This window comes from Aotus nancymaae, unplaced genomic scaffold (genome assembly GCF_030222135.1).
Source record: "Aotus nancymaae isolate 86718 unplaced genomic scaffold, 86718_ANA_hifiasm-v0.15.2.pri h1tg000021l, whole genome shotgun sequence".
Taxonomy (NCBI): Eukaryota; Metazoa; Chordata; class Mammalia; order Primates; family Aotidae; genus Aotus; species Aotus nancymaae.
In genome coordinates this window covers 22,837,882-22,853,839 of record NW_026988433.1, presented here as the reverse complement: position 1 = coordinate 22,853,839, position 15,958 = coordinate 22,837,882, and the positions used below count along the sequence as shown (strand labels likewise).

The following is a 15,958-nucleotide window of genomic DNA, read 5'->3' as shown; positions in this document are numbered from 1 at the left end:
GGGGTTTCCTCGTCAGGGCCCAGAATCCGCTGGGGAAGAATCGGGGTTGGCGTGCGAAGGAGCCGGCGGCGTGGGTGTGGGATGCGGTGTTCCCGAGGCGACAGATGAAGGATTTGGGCTGTGTAGGAAGGGAACTGCGGAATTACTCCCCTTGGTTCCTGAGGGGAGCTCTGAAGGAGCCAGATTAGGATGCAGAGCGCAACCCGGGCGACCGAGGGTGAGGAGGCGAGCCAAGGACACCAGCCAGAGCGCGCTTCGAGGACGCCCCCCCTGGACCGCGCTCCCAGCTCCTCCGAGTCGCCTTCCATCCTCCCACTGGCCACGGGGCAGCGAGTGCAGGGAGCCCACTGTGAGCGTCCCACCCTGCGTCTGCAGGTGGACGAGCCCGAGAACCGCACACGCCGAGGAGGGTCCTCCGTTTCCGCTCCGCCAGCCCCGGGGCCGCGGCGGGCGCGGCCTCGATCCGGGTTCCTAGAGGCGGCGCGCAGGAGGGGGCGGGGCCTGCGCGGCGGCGTGGGCGCTAGGCGCGCGGGAGGAGGGAGCCGGGGGAAGGGGGCGGGGCCGCGCCGCCCGCGCCGCGCTGGGCTCTCTCGGCCAATGAGCGGCGTCCACATGCCGCGGCGGCGGCGAGAGGGGAGGCAGCGGCCGATAAATGCTATTAGAGCAGCCGCCACGGAGCCGTCCCCGACGCCACCTCCTTCTTCTCCGCCGCAGTTTCCTCCGCCGCTGTCGGGTGTGCGGGGCTGAGAGACCCGGGCGATCTTGCCGCGCACCGCCCGCCTGCTCGCCTCCTTCGCCGCGTTCTGCCCTCAAGGGTCGGCCGGGCGCCCACTCCTCCGGCCCGGGCGGGGCCTCTGAACGCCTTTAGAGAGCGGGGAGGGGGCTCGAGGCCGCGGCCTGCGGTCCGGGCAGGCGGCTGAAGGCGAGGGAGGCCCTCCCTTCTGGCGAGAGGAGGGAGGGTCAGGAGCCCCCCACCCGCGGCGGAGCCCCGGGTCGCGCGAGGGGCGGTTCTGGGGGAGGGGGCGCGAGGTGATTCAGCGCCCGGCGAGGCGGAAGCGGCCGCAGGAGGAGGAGGGGAGCGCCCGTCCGCGCCTGGGCTCCCGGGGTGACACGAGCCCGCGGCCCGAGTGCGAGGCGGAGGCGAGGAGGCCGCGGGGACGGGAGGCGAGGCCGGCCGGGCCCCCGAAGCCATGGAGAACGCTCACACAAAGACAGTGGAGGAGGTGCTGGGCCACTTCGGTGTCAACGAGAGCACGGGGCTGAGCCTGGAGCAAGTCAAGAAGCTCAAGGAGAGATGGGGCTCCAACGGTAGGTGTCCGGTGCCCGGCGCTCGGCTGCAGGGGCCCGGCGCGGGCTGGAGAGCCAGGGAAGATGGCTGACCGGGCTCCACCTCGTGGGCTTCGGCTCCGCGCCCGCCGACGGCTGCGGACGGAGGGTCGGGCCCGCGCGCCTGCCCCGCGGCGGGGAGAGGGGCTGCGGGCCTCGCCTCGCCTCCCCTCCCCTCGACCTCCTCGCGTCTCGGGCCCTTGACCTTCTCGGCGCGTTTGGCTCGGCGGCTTCTCTCCAGCAGCATCCTGGCCGGGTGGAGGGAGGAACGAGGCTCTTGCAGCTGGGTTGAGCCCGGCGAGACGTTTTCTCGTCCCCTGCCGATTTATGAGGCGTCGAGGTCGTTGGGAAAGCCTCTGACCGTTCTTGTCTTACTCAAAGTTACACATCTGGCAGAAGTGATGACATCGCTGAAACCACTCCGGTTCAGGAGCCCTAAGTGATTTCACGTTTCGGGGTAGACCTCAGGCCATTGATTACAAGGAATGCCTGCTTCCTTGAGATACTTTTATTGTATGCTTTCTGCAAAAAAAAAAAAAAAAAAAAAAAAAAAAAGTCGGTTATTCCTATAGCTAGGTCTATATTTTTTAAAATATTGATGCTTAGAATTACAGCAGTTCTTTTTAGAAAGACTGAGTACTAAAATGTCTCTCTCTTTTTTTAACCTCCCTCTTGACACATTGCCTGGCGAATTTCTACATTCTGCAGAGTTACCGGCTGAAGAAGGTAATCTTAACATTTTTTTTTCTCTGTTGGTGTGCTGATGGTAAGATGACAATTACAACACATGTGTTTTTTCTAACAGGAAAAACCTTGCTGGAACTTGTGATTGAGCAGTTTGAAGACTTGCTAGTTAGGATTTTATTACTGGCAGCATGTATATCTTTTGTAAGTATAAAAAATGTATATTTTATTTCCCCCAAAAAGCTGAAAGTATTCCATAGATAAATCAGAAAACAAATGATGTTCATTGAGTGAAAACATATTAGGAGATACAATCTGTGTCTCCATGTTTAAAAACAATCTGGGTATTTTAAAATTACAATACTTGAAGCCATTGGTATTCAGATAATAAATACTTGACATTTACAGTGCAGTTAGGAATTGCCCCAGAGTGTGGCATGGTCTTATAAATTCTTGTGGTTTATCAGCTTTTAGTATCAAGAAGTTCTTCATTGGGAAGCCTTTTCCGTTTGGGGTTCTTCCATTGTTATCGTGTTGTAAGATCATACTAAGATGATGTTGGACTCTTTGTAGTCTGTAAATAGAACTTACAGAAGGAATATTCCAGTTGCTTTCCCTTCCTGGTAATGGCAAGGTGACAGTTGTTCCTGACGATGACGGCTGTGATGGCACCATTGTTGACCAAATTTGGTCACTGACCTTTAGGGTGGTATATTTATCTAAATTGGACCCCTGTCTTAAGTGATTCTTAGGTTGAGAGAACAAGGTTTAGTATAGTTGGTTCTAGATCTTAAAGGAAAAAAAACCAGCATGGTGTTTTTTCTTGTGTGTGCTTACCCACTTGAGTTCTATATAGTTGCTAAGAAACTAGTGAAATGCGAAGAACTACAGCAGGAAAAAGGTGTTGGGTTGTCAAGTATATTTCTAGGTTATTAACTTTTTTTTAATGTTCGGTATTAATTTTTTGTTGCATTTTTTTTTCTTGGGCTGTAGACTGGTAGTTTTCCTAAAAATGATCATGAATAGGACACAGATGTTCCTAATCCTAACAGCATGAGATGCCTTTTATTATTAAATTACAGTAATCTTACAAACACCATGATGAGAAGTGAAATTCGCCCAGTGCAATACTTCTTTCTAGTTAAGACAAAATGGACAAAACTTCACGGTTTCATTTTTGTACATATATATATGCATGTCCCAGGGGTCAGCCTCAGTCTTTATAACAACCATACCATAGGGAGCTATTTTGAGAATGAAATAAAGCAGTGGGCGTTTATTTAGTTCCAATGAGGGAAAGATAAATTTTATACCCAGTCTTTTAAGTAGATAGTGGTGGCAGGAAATAAATTTTTGAAATAATTTTTACATAAATCCTGCCATGAAACTTTATTATGCCATGTTAGCCAAGTGGTGTGTAGCCATTAAGAATTCAGTCCCCAAGAACCTTTTTTGTGGTTTTCATTGATTAAAATGGGCACTTACATAGCAACCATTCAGCATTGAGTCGATCACTGACGATGTATCTCTGACATAATCTGTTTTTCCTTGATGGATTAAAAAATTTTTCCCCAGAAAATGGATGCAGTTTTACCGATTAAGGGAAATGAGTAGAGCTGTCTGATTAACTATAGTTTGTCAATACATTGTCATGGGGCAAAATAAATGACATATTTTGAAGTAGTGTAAGATTTGTATTTAACTGGGTACATAATTCTGAAATAGTCTTAGCGTTGGCAGTTAAATACTGGGGTCTGATAAGGTCATTGGGAACTTCTTAGAAGTTAATTAGCTGATGTATATAAGCCAGAAGTAAAATACATTTTTACTGAATTCTGTGCGTTACAAGTTGAAGCATTGTGGGAAACCATGGCACTGGTGTTAACTACTGGGGTTGTATAGGGTCTCTTTTTTGAGTAGCCAGTTTGAGTGACTTTATATTAGCATTTTAAATTAATAATGTGTGTGAGTTTTGTTTTTGTTAACTTTGAAGTAATTCGAGGCTTATAGCTTGTAGGCATTTCAAACAGGTTTTTAAATAAATGCTTTAATTTTTTTTATACGGTAGGACCTTGGCTTTTGGGAGCATTATAGAGCTATATTTTGGAGTTGAAATTTGAGTTCCTTTTTGGTAACTACGTGGAGTTATTACTGAGGAAATGAACTATGTTACATTTTTATTTTATGAGTTGGTAAATAGTAAGAGAAAAGTGTTTAGGGAGTACTTCTAAAGAATTAATTTGCTTTGGTTTGTTTGATCAAGGAATTGCAGTTGTAAGACCTGTTGTGTTGATTTTCTTCATGTGGTGTTGGTACTGTCACTCCATGTCATTCCTCCTGTCTTTATCTTTTAAAAGAAAGAGCGCTGATTCTTTTTTGTGTGTTAGTCAGTTTATTCCTGTTGACTTAACAGAAAAAACATGGTAGAATATTCTGCTTTTTTTGGAGAAGTGACTAGGCAATTCTTTTATACATCATGCATCATTAAGTCATGCTCAAATTAAAAAGAATATTAGTGATTTATTTCAAATATGTAAGTAGTAAACTTAATTATAGTTAATATTTTGCTGTGGATAGAATAAGAAGCTGCATTAATGTTTTACGCTTGTGACCTGTAGGGATCGAGTTTAATTTGTAGTATCGGCCAAAGTGTTTTTTTTTTGAAAAGATCACTTGGATTGAAAGAAGCAAGCTTCATCTTGCAGTGCACATGAACATTAGAAATTGTTTAATTTGACATTCAAGACCCCCCTCTATCAATCACTTTATCTTTCTATTCTCTTCTGGGTTACCAACTTTGCTGTAAGTGTGACAGACACATCATATGGTTGCATAACTGGAATGCCTGCCCTTCCTCTCTTTCACTGCTTCGTTAAGATATTTATTGAGTACCTGTCACAGATACTGGGGATACAGTAGTGAACAAAACAGACAAAGACCCCTACCTGGAGAATAATACTGTTGAGAAAAATAAAGCAAGGGGACTCAGATAAAAGAGTATGTGAAAGGGGGTATAGTTTTCAAATTGGGTGATCAGGAAAGTCCTCGAGGAAGGTGACCTTTGAGAAAAAGACCTGAAGGAGGTGGGCATTAGGGCCATGTTGGTCTCATTCCCATCTGTTTAAATCATAAAGTCATAATTAGTATGGAAATAATTTGCATAGGTTTCTCTGCCTTCCTTCCACCCTTGTTTCCCATGTCAGCCACTTAGATTGACCTTAAAATGCTAGTAAAACTTTCCAGACTATGGCAGTTCTCAACCTTTTGGTTACATTTGACCATTTGCATGTGTCTCTCTTCTTACTAGACCCCCTTGAAAAACATTCCTTATTCCTTAGAGTTAGTGTGCCTTTTTTTTTTTTCCCTCTGTAGATGGAGTCTCGCTCTGGTCGCCCAGGCTGGAGTGCAGTGCTACAATCTCGGCCCACTGCAACCTCCACCTCCTGGGTTCAAGTGATTCTCCTGCCTTAGCCTCCTGAGTAGCTGGGATTACAGGTGCCTGCCATCATGCCCAGCTAATTTTTGTACTTTTAGTAGAGACAGGGTTTTGTCATGTTGGCCAGGCTGGTCTCAAACTTCTAACCTCAGGTGATCTGCCGCCTTGGCCTTCAGAAGTGCTGAGATTACAGGCATGAGCCACCATGCCCGGCCTGAGTTAGTGCTTTTGATGTCACAAATATTTGGGTGAGTTTGTTTCAGTAGAATTTTCTGAAAATATATGAGATCTTTTTACTGTGATCTCTCAGAAGAGAAACAAAGTATTTGATATTGCATTTGTCATTTTAATTTTCTTCTGTAACTATTTTAATTTTTGATTTAAAAAATGCAATAAAGGCAAATTGCTGATTGGTTCAGAGCTTTTCTTAAAATAGTGGTACGAAAGGTAAATTTAATAGAGTACTTTTTTTTTTTTTGAGACAGAGTCTCTCTTCATCACCAGGCGCCAGGCTGGAGTGCAGTGGTGCCATCTTGGCTCACTGCAGCCTCCACCTCTCGGGTTCAAGGAATTCGCCTGCCTCAGCCTCTTGAGTAGCTGGGACTACAGGCGCATGCCACCACACCCAGTTAATTTTTTTTTTATATTTTTAGTGGAGACAGAGTTTCACCTGTCTCCAGGTGAAACCATTGACCAGGATGGTCTCAATCTCTTGACCTGATGATCCACCCGCCTCGGCCTCCCAAAGTGCTGGGATTACAGGCATGAGCCACCGGGCCTGGCGTAGAGTACTTTTTAAAAAGAAGATTGTTTTCTCACACCTGAAAAAATTGAATGTTTTTACATAGATTTATATCTGGATCAGAAGAGAATGAGTTCTAATTCATGCTCTTTTTTTTCCATTTTACTAATCGTTGAAAGAATTGTTTCCTCCCCCAAAATTATTGTAACATTTATTGGTAATGCTTTGTATCATTCTGGAAAAGTGTTTAATTTCCATTTCCTCTTTAAAAAAAAAATCTAGGTGTAAGTTTCTTCATTTATTGAGCAATTGTTTGAGGGCCCAAAGACACAGTGTGAGTTTCTGATAGTACAAGGAGCAAAATGTGCTTGTGATCTTTTTAAGTACTTTGTTTTTCTTTTATTGAGTCTCAACATCATGACTGTCTCCCAGTTTACAGCAGGACTTGCTTTTTACCTTGGATTAAAATTTGCTTTATTTGGCCAGACACAGTGGTTCACACATGTAATCCCAGCCCTTTGGGAGGCCGAGGTGGGTGGATCATTTGAGGCCAAGAGTTCAAGACCAGCCTGGCCAACATGGTAAACCCTGCCTCTACTAAAAATACAAAAATTAGCCGGGCGTGGTGGTGGGTGCCTGTAGTCCCAGCTACTTGGGAGGCTGAGGCAGGAGAATCACTTGAACCTGGGAGGTGGAGGTTGCAGTAAACCGAGATTGTGCCACTCACTGCACTCCAGCCTGAGTGACAAAGTGAGACTCTGTCTCAAAAACAACAACAACAACAGATTTGCTTGCTTTATTATACTTATCAGAAGTGTAATGCAGTACAGTGTTGTATAGCATTTCAGTGCTGTACAGAGATTAATCTTGTGGATAAAAATTGGAAGATACCCTATTCTGCTCTATTTTAAGCAGTTTAATGTAGGTGAGTGTTCATTAGCAAGTGGTTACCTTCAATAATATTGGCATATTTGAAGCATTGAACTTGTTTGATAATGTAAGTCCCAGAAGACAGGTATTACTGTGTACATAGGGCAAAGCAAAGGGAAGAAGAAACACTGTTTATGTCTAGAACTATGGGGCAGTGGTCTTTTCTTCCACTTTTCTTCCCTGCTGTTCATTAAGTTCGTTACCTTCTTGCTCTTTTTTTGTTTTGAAACTGACTCCTGCTCTGTCGCCCAAGTGCAGTGATGTGATCTCAGCTCACTACAACCTTTGCCTCCCAGCTTCAAGTGATTCTTGTGCCTCAGCCTCCTGAGTAGCTGGGATTGCTGGTGTGTGTCTCCACGCTTGGCTAATCTTTGTATTTTTAGTAAAGATGGGGTTTTGCCATGTTCACCAGGCTGGTCTGCGACTCCTGGCCTTAGGTGATCTGCCTGCCTTGGCGGCTTCTTTTTTTTTCTTTTTATTTTTTTCTTTTCTGCCTTGACTTCTTAAAGTGCTGGGATTACAGGCATGAGCCACCGTACCCAACCCAGATAATCCTTTTTACACATTGTTTAAAATTTTATATTTTCCTGAAGATAGGGTCTGCTATCTCCCAGGGGGGAATGCAGTGGTGTGATCATAGCTCACTGCAGCCTCAGACACCTGGGCTAAAGCCTGATTCTCCCACCTGAGCCTCCCAAATAGCTGTATAGGTGTGAGCCACCACACTTGGCCTTTTTTTTTTTCTTCTAGACAGAGTCTCAGTCTGTCACCTAGGCTGGCATGTAGTAGTGGCATGATCATAGCTCACTATAACCTCAACCTCCTGGTTTCAAGCAATCTTCCCGAGTAGTCAGACTATACAGGTATGCCCTGCCGTGCCCAACTAATTAAAAGAAATTTTTTTTATATACAGATAGGGTCTCGCTATGTTACTCAGGCTGGTCTCTAATTCCTGGCCTCAAGAGATTTTCCCAAAGTGTTGGGATTATAGGCTTGAGCCACCTCACCCAGCTGAAACAGATAATTCTTATTCTTTTTTTTTTTTCTTTTCTTTTTTTTTTTTTTTGAGACGGAGTTTCGCTCTTGATACCCAGGCTGGAGTGCAAGTGGCACGATCTTGGCTCACTATACCCTCTGCCTCCCGGGTTCAAGCGATTCTCCTGCCTCAGCTTCCCAGGTGGCTGGGATTATAGGTGTCCGCCACCATACCCAGCTAATTTTTTTGTATTGTAGTACAGACAGAGTTTCGCCATGTTGGTCAGACTGGTCTTGAACTCTGACCTCAGGTGATCTGCCTACTTCAGTCTCCCAAAGTGCTGAGATTACAGGAGTGAACCACCACGTCCGGCCTGAAACAGATCATTCTTTATATTCGACCTATTGTCAAGATTGTTAGAAACGTTTTCCCAGTTTCTTGTATAAATATACTTTGTATAACTTCTGATAAACCATTAATTATGAACTCACATTACTACAGTAATATAATTGCAGTAAGTCATCTTGCATTTCATCAGTGTCACTCATCCAGTTTTCCTCCCCTTTCTCTTACCCCATCTGCCTCCCCATCTCCTGGATTCTTTTGTCAGCAGTCTTCTTTCTCCTTATACAAGGCAGGAGGTTTTCTTATCAATAGAACAGAACTGTGAAGGACTGCCCGACATGATCTGATATTGTTGTTCTTCATTTTGGGCTGTAGTATTTTAAAGTAGAGGTTTGCTCTGATAGTCCCACAGCTGCTTGCCATTGTCTTTCCCTTTGCTCTAGCTGTCAAGGGATGTTGCTTTAAGTTTGTTCCCCAGGCATTACTGCCAAGAGGAAAATTCTTACCCACTTTAACAAGGTGTGAAGCTTATCTTACAGTTGCTAATGCCTCACTGACCTTTTGGAAAGGTCATAGTTTCTCTTCAAGTTGAGCAATTTTTCTCCCCCAAGAGCTAATTAAAGTTTCTTATTTCTGATATGCTCTCCTTGGCCAATATTTGAAAGTCTAGTATCAGAGCAGCTGTGATCCAGCATTTATCACAATTTACAACTTCCTGGAGAAGTTTTCATTCTGGCATTACTCCTGGCCTTGACACTAGAATGCCCTGTTGAAAGCTTACAGTAACATTTGTCATATTCATTCTGGTTTTCTGTTTGCCCTAGCTCACCGCTAGGTGATTGGCATCTGGTGGTGATTGGCATCTGTCAGGACCTGGTGGTCCTGGTGCCTCCTGTTTTTGTTTTCTTTGTACTGCTCAAACTGATATTTCTTATTCATGGTTACCTTCTTGCAGTATTCGTATTGGTCATTGCCTCAGTCTTCGTGGTTGTTTGCTATTTGTGTGATTTGTGTAAAAGCTCACTGTATAATATTCCACTAAATACAGATGTAGTCGTTTGGATTCATTATTGCCGTAAATCATTTGGAAGAGTGCTTTCATGGTTTACCAAGTAGATCTTTTTTTTTTTTTTTTTTTTTTTTGAGACGGAGTCTCGTTCTTTCGCCCGGGCTGGAGTGCAGTGGCATGATCTTGGCTCACTGCAACCTCCACCTCCCAGTTCAGGTGATTCTTCTGCCTCAGCTTCCTGAGTAGCTGGGACTGTAGGCATGTGCCACCATGCCCAGCTTATTTTTGTATTTTTAGTAGAGATGGGGTTTCACCATGTTGGCCAGGCTGGTCTCAGTCTCCTGACCTCATGATTCACCTGCCTTGGCCTCCCGAAGTGCTGGGATTACAGATGTGAGACACCGTGCTTAGCCACTAAGTAGATCTTTTAAAGAAGATTTTATTGTGAAATATGCAAACATTTTAATTTTAAGCAGGTTCGCCCCCACCCCCATGAAATCTTGCTCCGTTGCCAGGCTGGAGTGCAGTGGCGCAATCTCAGCTCACTGCACCCTTGACCTCCCAGGTTCAAGCGATTCTCCTGCCTCAGCCTCCCAAGTAGGTGGGATTATACGTGTGCGCCACTACACCCAGCTAATTTTTGTATTTCTAAGTAGAGACAGGGTTTCACCACGTTGGTCAGGCTGGTCTCGAACTCCTGACCTCATGATCCAACCGCCTCAGCCTAGGCTGAAAAAATTCAGCCTCCAAGACTGAATCATTAGATCTGGTTAACACTGTTTCTGGATTGGTAAGTTTCCACAAAAATAGGTTTTTAAATTTTTAACCATATAGATCACTGTTTGCCATATTTATTAGTATATATTCATTGTGGTGGGTTCTGTTTTTTTACCATGTTTATAATTGTTAGATTGAGAAGTGCAATGTGACTCTTAATTTGTAGTTTTTTGTTTTTGTTTTTTTTTTGGAAATCAGTAGTTTTTAATCTTAACAAAGTTATAGTTGTATGAGCTAAAAGTTTTAATCCTGTGCTCCTTTTTTGGGGAACAGTGTTCTGTATCCAGTTATATTTTTGGACTCATGTTATCTCTGAAGTGCTGTGTTGCTGTATAGACACTATATGGAAGATAACCTTCAAAATACACTTTGGATTTCCCAACAGCTTTAGGGTTCTGAAACAGCCTTCAGTAGTACCATTGAAAAGAAATGGGAAATTAACTGGTTTTTTTGTTCCTTTTATAGAGATAAGGGTCTCACTGTGTTGCCCAGACTGGTCTCAAGCTCCTGGCATGAAGCGTTACTCCTGCCTTGGCCTCCCAAAGTGCAGGGATTACAGGCCTGAGCCACCATTCCCAGCCTAGAATTAATAATTTATATATACTCTAAAATTTGAGTCAATGATCAAGTTGTTTATACTGTGAATTTATGTCACATGGATATTATTTGATATGCATATTAACCAAATGAACATGGCTGTTAGATGATCACCTTTTACTTTAATGAAATTATTCCGAGCCAGGCGCGGTGGCTCACAGCTGTAATCCCAACACTTTGGGAGGCTGAGGCGGGTGGATCACCTGAGGTCAGGAGTTCAAGACCAGCCTGGCAAACATGGTGAAACCCCGTCTCTACTAAAAATACAAAAAAATGTGCTAGATGTAGTGGCGGGCACCTATAATCCCAGCTACTAGGGAGGCTAAGGCAGGAGAATCACTTAAACCCTGGAGGTGGAGGTTGCGGTGAGCCGAGATCACGCCATTGCACTCCAGCCTGGGCAACAGAGCAAAACTCCCATCTCAAAAAATAAATAAAATAAAATAAAATAAAATAATTCTAAGAATTGAAGATTTATTTTTTTCTAAATAGACACATATAAAATGAATGGAATTTATTCTCCCTCCCCAGATTTTATTTGGATTCTAAAATGGAATTATTACATCAAAAGGTAAGGTGTAAGAAGTATAGTTTTTTTTGTTTTTTTTTGTTTTTTTTGTTTTTTTTGTTTTTTTGAGACTGAGTCTTGCTCTGTCGCCCAGGCTGGAGTGTAGTAGTGCAATCTCAGCTCACTGCAGCCTTAGCATTCCAGGATCAAGCAATTCTCCTGCCTCAGCCTCCCAAGTAGCTGGGACTGCACCTGGCTAATTTTTTGTGTTTCTAGTAGAGATGGTTTTACCATGTTGGCCAGGCTGGTCTCAAACTCCTGACCTCTAAGTGCTAGGCTTACAGGCGTGATCCACCATGCCCAGCTTTTCTTTTCTTTCTTTCTTTTTTTTTTTTTTTTTTGAGACCGAGTCCCACTCTGTCACCCAGGCTGGAGTGTGGTGGCATGATCTTGGCTCATTGCAACCTCTGCCTCCTATGTTCAAGTGATTCTCTTGCCTCAGCCTCCCAAGTAGCTGGGATTACAGGCATGTCACCATGCCTGGCTAATTTTTTTGTATTTTTAGTAGAGATGGGGTTTTCCCATGTTGCCGGGGCTGGTCTGGAACTCCTGACTTCAGGTAATCTGCCCACCTCAGTCTCCCAAAGTGCTGGGATTACAGGTGTGAGCCACCTTGCCCAGCTGAAGTACAGTTTTGACTTCTAATAATTCTTACAAATGAGACATAGCTGGTGGTTTATATAATTGTATTTTGCCACTATTTGTTTCTGGAGAAAGAAAATAGATTTTGTCTATCATAATTCTTTTAGTGCCAGCCACTTTTTTTGTTTTTTTGAGTTAGAGTTTTGCTTTTGTTGCCCAGGCTGGAATGCAATGGCGTGACCTCAGCTGACTGCAACCTCGGCCTCCTTAGGTTTAAGTGATTCTTCTGCCTCAGCTTCCCAAATAGCTGGGATTACAGGCACCTGTAATCCCAGGCCTGTAATCACACCCAACTTATTTTTTGTATTTTTAGTAGAGATAGGGTTTCACCATGTTGGGCACGCTGGTCTGGAACTCCTGACCTCAAGTCATCTGCCTGCTTCAGCCTCTCAAGTGCTGGGATTACAGGCAGGAGCCACCTCGCCCAGCCAGTGCTAGCCACTTTTTTAAAAAGCGACATAAAACCTAAAACAATATACATTCTAACATGTGCCATTTCTTTTCTAGGTTTTGGCTTGGTTTGAAGAAGGTGAAGAAACAATTACAGCCTTTGTAGAACCTTTTGTAATTTTACTCATATTAGTAGCCAATGCAATTGTGGGTGTGTGGCAGGTAAGCAAAAATTCCTGTAGTGCAAAATTTCAGTAAGTTATTTAATTGACTAGGGCTGTATTAATCTTTCTGTTATCTGTTTTTCCTGATGAGTTGAGTAAAAATATGTCTGTGGGAAGTTTATATATATTTTCCCTTTATTCCATTGTTTTTTTTTTTTTTTTTTTTTGAGACGGAGTTTCGCTCGTTACCCATGCTGGAGTGCAATGGCGCGATCTCGGCTCACTGCAACCTCCGCCTCCTGGGTTCAGGCAATTCTCCTGCCTCAGCCTCCTGAGTAGCTGGGATTACAGGCACGCGCCACCATGCCCAGCTAGTTTTTTGTATTAGTAGAGACGGGGTTTCACCATGTTGACCAGGATGGTCTCGATCTCTTGACCTCGTGATCCACCCGCCTCGGCCTCCCAAAGTGCTGGGATTACAGGCTTGAGCCACCGCGCCCGGCCTCCATTGTTTTTTTTGACATGGTCTCACTCTGTTGCCCAGGCTGGAGTGCAGTGGCACGATCTCGGCTCACTGCAACCTCTGCCTCCCAGGTTCAGGTGGTTCTCGTGCCTCAGCCTCCCAAGTAGCTGGGACTACAGGTATGCACCACCACACCCAGCTCATTTTTGTATTTTTTTGGTAGAGAAAGTGTTTCACCATGTTGGCCAGGCTGGTCTTAAGCTCCTGACCTCAAGTGATCCGTCCTCCTCACCTCCCAAAGTGCTGGGATTACAGGCGTGAGCCACAATGTGTGGCCCATTAATTTAATTAATTGCAGTTTTTTGAGCTTATACATATAAACTTTGCAGTTAAGATTGCTAATTCTTCACCAAGCGTGGTGGCACGGGTCTGTAGTCTCAGCTACTCAGGAGGCTTTGGCGCGAGGGTTGCTTGAGCCCAGGACATCAAGGCTGCAGTGAGCCATGATCATACCACTGCACTCCAATCCGGGCAACAGAGCAACACCCTGTCTCAAAAAAAAAAAAGTATTCATCCTTTATTATAGGAAGAAGTTAAAATGGATGAGAGAAGCTGCTTAAGGAAATGAGAATGTGAGAGCAGCTGCTTAAGGACAGCTGCTTAAAGACAGACAGCATCTGTCTTTATGTCTCTTAGTTGCTTCCTGTGACATACTTTATAAAAGCTTCATGTCATTTTTGTTCTCCTTAGACTTTTTGGTAGGTTTAGCTATAAAATTTGTTTCCCCTTCAGTGCATATTATAGACTCTGAGACTTAAAATTCATGTTAAGTATTGATCTTTGAGGCATTTAGACTGAAGTAGACACATCTTTTTAAAATTTTGTTTTTTTGTTTTTTCATCTCTGTTAACCAGGCTGGTATGCAGTGGCACAATCTCGGCTCATTGCAACCTCTGCCACCTGGGTTCAAGTGATTCTCCTGCCTCAGCCTCCCAAGTAGCTGGGATTATAGGCACCTGCTTCTATGCCTGGATAATTTTTGTATTTTTAGTAAAGATGGGGTCTCACCATCTTGGTCAGGCTGGTCTTGAGTTCCTGACCTCATGATCCACCCGCCTCAGCATCCCAGAGTGCTAGGGGTACAGGCATGGGCCACTGCACCCAGCCTTTTTTTTAGGAGACAGAGTTTTGCTCTTGTTGGCCAGATTGAAGTGCAATGGTGCAACCTTGGCTCACCGCAACCCCCTCCTTCTGAGTTCAAGCGATTCTCCTGTCTCAGCCTCCCGAGTAGCTGGGATTACTGGTGAGCACCACCATGCTCAGCTAACTTTTTGTATTTTTAGTAGAGACAGAGTTTCACCATGTTGGTCAGGCTGGTCTCAAACCCCAACCTCAGGTAATTCATCCACCTCGGCCTCCCACAGTGCTAGGATTACAGGTGTGAGCCACTGCATCTGGCCTGACACATCTTATAAACATACTTAGTCCTGCTGAAATTGTAAACTTCTAATCTTTATCAGTAAATGTTATGAGAAAAATGGCCTACTTAGAAATTTGTAATTGTGCTATATTCTTCTTCTCGTGTTTTTCTAAAAACGGTTGTATTTAGGCTGAGTGCCATGGTTCATGCCTGTGATCCCAGCACTTTGGGAGGCCGAGGCAGGGTGGATCACTTCAGGTCAGGAGTTTGAGACCAGCATGGCCAACATGGTGAAACCCTGTCTCTACTAAAAATACAGAAAATTAGCCAGGTGTGGTAACATGCACTCCCAGCCACTTGGGAGACTGAGGCAGGCGAATAACTTGAACCCAGGAGGCCGAGGTTGCACTGAGCCAAGATCATGCCACTGCACTCCAGCTTGGGCAACAGAGCTAGACTTTGTCTCAGAAAAAAAAGAAATGATTTGTCTGAATTTTAAAAAAAAGAACATTCTTTTTTTTTCCCCCCCAAGACGGAGTTTCGCTCTTGTTACCCAGGCTGGAGTGCAATGGCGCGATCTCGGCTCACCGCAACCTCTGCCTCCTGGGTTCAGGCAATTCTCCTGCCTCAGCCTCCTGAGTAGCTGGGATTACAGGCACGCGCCACCATACCCAGCTAATTTTTTGTATTTTTAGTAGAGATGAGGTTTCACCATGTTGACCAGGATGGTCTCGATCTCTTGACCTTGTGATCCACCTGCCTCGGCCTCCCAAAGTGCTGGGATTACAGGCATGAGCCACCGCACCCGGCCCCAAAAAGAACATTGTTAAGTCTTTAGTATACTAAATGATATGAGCATCAATAGAGGGTTCTGGCCTTCTGAAAGTAAGGAAAATTATAATGACATTATAAGGTAGTATCGGGGGCATATTATTTCTGACCAGCGTCATCCAGGATGGCTTGTTTTTTGTTTTTAATTTAAGACAGAGTCTTGCTCTGTCACACAGGCTGGAGTGCAGTGGCGCAATCTTGGCTCACTGCAACCTCTGCCTCGTGGGTTCAAGCAATTCTGCCTCTTCCTCCCGAGTAGCTGGGATTACAGGCGCACACCACCATGCCCAGCTAATTTTTGTATTTTTAGTAGAGACGGGATTTCACTTGGCTGGTCTCCAACTCCTGACCTAATGATCCACCTGCCTCAGCCTCCCAAAGTGTTGGTAGTACAGGTGTGAGCCACCGTGTCCAGGTTTTGTTTTGTTTTGTTTTGTTTTGTTTTTTGAGTCTTGCTCTGTCATCTAGGCTGGAGTGCAGTGCGCGATCTCTGCTCACTGCAACCTCCACCTCTGAACTCAAGCGATTCTCCCGCCTCAGTCTCCCAAGTAGCTGGGATTATAGGTGTGCACCACCACACCCCAGTTAATTTTTTGTATTTTTAGTAGAGACAGGGTTTCACTGTGTTGGCCAGGCTGGTCTCTCAAACTCCCAACCT

At 44.7% G+C, this 15,958-nt stretch overlaps 1 protein-coding gene across 4 annotated transcripts in view; it reads left to right on the top strand.

Moving 5' to 3' along the window:
- The first annotated feature begins 656 nt into the window (after positions 1-656).
- Positions 657-15,958, top strand: part of ATP2A2 (ATPase sarcoplasmic/endoplasmic reticulum Ca2+ transporting 2) — a 68,471-nt gene continuing 53,169 nt past the window's right edge. For 3 of the 4 annotated variants that reach the window (XR_001110078.2, XM_012469084.2, XM_064379858.1), the window contains exons 1-4: positions 657-1,308; positions 2,035-2,052; positions 2,132-2,214; positions 12,540-12,644. Coding sequence is in view for 3 of the 4 variants with exons in the window: in XM_012469084.2 (XP_012324507.1) it covers positions 1,191-1,308; positions 2,035-2,052; positions 2,132-2,214; positions 12,540-12,644 (324 nt within the window). In the remaining variant the exon portion in view is untranslated. The remainder of the gene's footprint in view (positions 1,309-2,034; positions 2,053-2,131; positions 2,215-12,539; positions 12,645-15,958) is intronic. The other variant, XM_064379857.1, reaches the window with a different exon arrangement.